This window comes from Oxyura jamaicensis, chromosome 2 (assembly GCF_011077185.1).
Source record: "Oxyura jamaicensis isolate SHBP4307 breed ruddy duck chromosome 2, BPBGC_Ojam_1.0, whole genome shotgun sequence".
In the NCBI taxonomy this organism is placed as follows: Eukaryota; Metazoa; Chordata; class Aves; order Anseriformes; family Anatidae; genus Oxyura; species Oxyura jamaicensis.
Window position 1 is genome coordinate 115307265 of NC_048894.1, and position 4454 is coordinate 115311718.

At 36.2% G+C, this 4454-nt stretch overlaps 1 protein-coding gene across 2 annotated transcripts in view; it reads left to right on the forward strand.

Moving 5' to 3' along the window:
- UBE2V2 (ubiquitin conjugating enzyme E2 V2) overlaps positions 1 to 3703 on the forward strand; it is a 31493-nt gene extending 27790 nt beyond the window's left edge. For both annotated transcript variants that reach the window (XM_035317959.1, XM_035317960.1), the window contains exon 4: positions 1600 to 3703. In XM_035317959.1, coding sequence (XP_035173850.1) covers positions 1600 to 1746 — 147 coding nt within the window. In that variant the 3' untranslated portion in view covers positions 1747 to 3703. The remainder of the gene's footprint in view (positions 1 to 1599) is intronic.
- Positions 3704 to 4454: the final 751 nt, after the last annotated feature.

Sequence of the window (4454 nt, forward strand, 5' to 3'; positions counted from 1 at the left end):
GGGGGGGGCGCGATAACTTCTTAAACATCTGCAAGTATATGCAAAGTGAACATATGATCTAAGCACTCGGTTCCTCTGATAACAGATACTTAAACACCATGGTGTGTTTTTCTTTCTGGAGAACCCCTGTGAGTAAAAATGGTGGTTTTGTGTGTTTCTCACTGCACTCTCTGCGTGGAGAATTGTTTTGACTAGTGTGAGATCTACCATTCTAACTTTTTAAAGGAATTAATATTGTTCCTTGTTCACTGGGTCCAGCTGTTTGGACAGAAACTCTGGTGAGTTCTGTTTTAATCTTATCTAGAAGGATTGTAGAGGAAGAGATCTGTAGGATCTTGGTACCACCTTACAACAAAGATCAGGCTACATGAGGCCTTACTTGAGCTGCTGCTTGGTAACACAAGTTATCTCTTACCAGAGTTTCCATTTTTCTCACAGGTGTTTTTATCTAATACCCTGCCTTTTAAGAAAATAGGACCTGTTTTCCAGTTAAAGATTTTTATTTTTTTTTTCTGATCTTTTATCTTCCACATTAAACCAAATACCCTTGTTTAAAAAGAAGAGGAAGTACTCCAGGAATAACAGTGGCAGTCTGACTGGTGTTAGTTTCAAAACCTTTCTGTACAAGCTCATACACTCATTGCTTATTTTAAACTCGTGTGATCTTGATGCATAAGATGATTTCCTTTTGATGCTCTTTCTTTCCTAACTTACTAATGTTTGCAATAATTGCTAAGTAATCTTACTGCTTTTATGCTGTGGTTTGATGATACACAGTTGTTGGCAGCTTAAAGGAGTTCTGACTCCAGGCAGAACATTATTCGTGTGAAGAGAACTGCTGAGCTGTTGTGGTTGTGTAAATTGTCCCACAGGTTTTATAAATGAAATGTCCCTCCCATTCAGTTCAAATTGGTAAGTGATGTACAGTAGTCATCACAGCTCCACGAGGCGATGCTTTTTAAAAAGAATGCAAAGAACTAAGAGATGTCCAGATGTTATAAATCAAGTATTTCAGTTTTTCAAGCTACTTCTTAGCGTACGTAGTGACTTTTGGTATATCAGAAGCACCATATAATACTGATGGAGAATAAATCACAAGCTGAAACTGACAGGAAGGGAAATTTTCCTTTAGAGAGGTATTCTACAAGTTCCTGTGTGTCAGTTTTATTTTTTTTTAAGAGCTGAGGAGAACCCAACTGTATATAATGGCTTAATGAAGGTGATTTTTTTTGAGTAACTTGAAACAAATGGATAAAATTGAAATTTATAAGATATGGTTTCAGTTTGGCAGTGAACTGTTTATAGATTTCCTCTGCCCTCTCACCCTATCCCTTCCCTTCTCACAAATGTTCATATCAGCACAAGTGGGGGGGGTCCACCTGCATATATGTCATTGTAGAAATGTGTATCCGCGTGCAAGTGTGTGTCTGTTTTCCTAAAAATATTTTATGAACGTGAGAACATGTGGCATAAACGCCACAGAGAAAGTGTCAGGGAATGTTTAGACTCTTTCTTAGAACGGTTGGTTCATTAGCAGTTACGTATATAGATTTTTTTTTTAATTTCATGGTAACTTACAACTCCCTCTTCTTTTTCCAGGTGGATGCACGGAGCATACCAGTGTTAGCAAAATGGCAAAATTCTTATAGCATTAAAGTTGTACTTCAAGAGCTAAGACGTCTAATGATGTCCAAAGAAAATATGAAGCTTCCACAACCTCCAGAAGGACAAACTTACAACAATTAATTTTAGCTGATTCTCAAACTTCTGTCTTAAAACAACAACCTTCTACTCATGTTAATGTCTTGATTAAATCTCACAATGCAAACACCCACACATTAAAAGAATTTCAGCTGGTATACATGACCTGGACATTTGTAAGAATATATATAATATATGTATGCCCAATATGTTTTCAGGCACTATGGGAGAAAAAGGCAGCACAATTATTTTTTTCTCTTATCAAGGCACTGTCATTTAAGCATAAGCCTGAAATAGCCTAAAATTGGAATTCAGGTTTTTCAAGATGAAAGCATGACAGAAAGTGTCAGATTGCTGTGGAATAATATATGTTTCTGAAAATAATCTCTTGAGAAGGCAAAATATAAATGGCATGCTTTATCCATCTTGCTTAGTAAAAGAGCTGCAGTTAAAATTTGTTTTAAAGTAGCAGGTACAGTGAATACCGTTGCTCATCTTGTTTAATTTTGCAAGGGTGTGGGTGCCGACTACTAGTAGTGTCACAAAGTATGTTCAGGATTGTTTTGATACCTGTATTTATAAAATGGGGGGATTAATTTCTGTTAAGCAGCTCCTGTGTGTTACATGTATCGGACATGGCAAATATTTGTTTACAGTCTTTGTTCTAATAAACCATGCATTTAAGTTTTAGTGAAACAAAGGAAATGTATGGATATGTGATTGAGATTAAAGTTAGTCTTAAAATGTAAATAAAATGTGGAAAGTGTCTGAGGCTGTGCCATTTCTATAATAGTGATGTAATATATGTACAGTAACTTGCAGAAGTAGTGGAAAGACAAACATAATATTGCTGCTGGTTTTACGTGCACCTTTTATTCTTACCACTTCTGTATGCTTAATTTACTTTAGAGGTCAAAGTATTTCTTTTGCTGCAGAGGACTAAGTTCTGTCATCTGTAGTACCACTTCTTTAGACAAACTTGCACTGTATATTTAAAAACAAGCAACCCCTGACCTCAAAACAAAACCAAAAAACTCATCTAACCTTTCCTTCTTTGCCTCCCCTCCAGATTCTTTGGAGAAATGAGCACAACTTTCACTTGGCTTACTTGACCTCTGAGCAGTCTTCAGACCACATTGCTGAAGTCTTACTTAGTGCTCTGTCTTGCTTTGGCGGTTGCTGCCTTGTTTCATGCTTTCTTGCATCTTTTTCTCCTTTACGTTTCTTTCTTTTTTCTTGTCTGTTCCACGTTTGCCTCTTCTTGGGGAAAAAAAATAACCTCTGGAAGCTGTAATAAAAATTACATGCGTATTACAGAGCATTGTATTTCCATCTGCATTTCATCTGTCACCTGCCATTATGCCATTGTCCTCTTCGCTAGAATGCTTGTTGCCTCTCTTGCAGCTCCTGGTCTGTTTTTTCAATGTGTTCTGTCTGCTGGGAACTCGGGTTTTAGTTCTTACTGATTTATCATAAGAAAGTAAGCTAAAGCTATTCCTTTGGAAATAAGACCTCTCTTTTTCTCCTCTTGGAAAATGCAAGTGTTTGTTCATTTCAGTGAGACCATGTAACATTGGGAGCAAGTCGACTATTTGCATTCAAGATTTTATTAGCAGTTCTTTTGAAAAAGTGAACTTAATCGAAAGCCATCAAGTCAGGTAATTTTGTTTGATATGCCTTTGCTTATTTCTCATGTAAAGAACCTCTAAAAGCAATAAACTAGGTGTCTTTTTTTTTTTTTTTTTTTTTTTTTTTCCAGTTGAGAGATTTAATTAATATTTGTCAGTTTATGCCTTTTTTGACAAATTTGGCACTTCTACAACTGGTGGAACTGTAGCTGCCAGCTACCTCTTGTCTGTATTTATATACATATCATTTGTGACGGTGTGGCTGAAGTACATTGCAACATTTTCGTGATTTTTCATTTGAAATATCTTGATGCCATTAAATCTTTCTTACACTAACATTGCTAATCTATATTTAATTAAAATAATGGAACCATGCAGTTCTGAGATGTGAATTTTTTGGAAAATAACAGCATAAACTTGAGAGAACGAGGAACACTTGTGGATTGTTACATGCCTGGTAACGTGATTAAAGAGACTGACTTATTCACAGTGTGAAGAGGGGCTGGGGCTGGCTGTTTGCTTGGACATGTGTGGTACAAGATGATCCCACAACAGTTACTCACCTTTGTCTGTACTTTGACTGTTTGTTCAAATCTGCATATCCAAGTGTAAGCAGGTGCATTTTGCATACATAAGTAGAAGTAATGGTGGCGAGAGCTGATCTGTCAGCTGGGCTGACACCAGGGTATGTAATATAAAGTTTGACTGTAAAAAAAAATTATTCCTGCAGTCATTTGAAGTCTTTTGTTTTTTCCATTTTGCTCACACTGATAAAAGACTGTATGTAACTGATTGTGGACTTTCAAAATGTCTTTGACTACTGCATGAAGTTCAGAGCCTCCCCCAAACTGTTTTATTGCTTGTATTTTAATGCATAACTGCTTCCTCTCCTCTGGAAAGGTTGAATTGTTTTACAAGTATCCATGTCTGATCAGCATCTGCGTAGCAATTGTTTTATCATGTTATATTTCTTTTCGGTAATTTAATTTACATGCCAGAATTATAAATTTCCTCTCCTTAATTTGTGTTGTGTTCTTTGGTCAGGATTTATATTTGCTGTTGTTAGGAAATGCCCGTGGGATTTTTTATTTGTTTCCTCAAAATTGTATTTGTACATCTTACAGA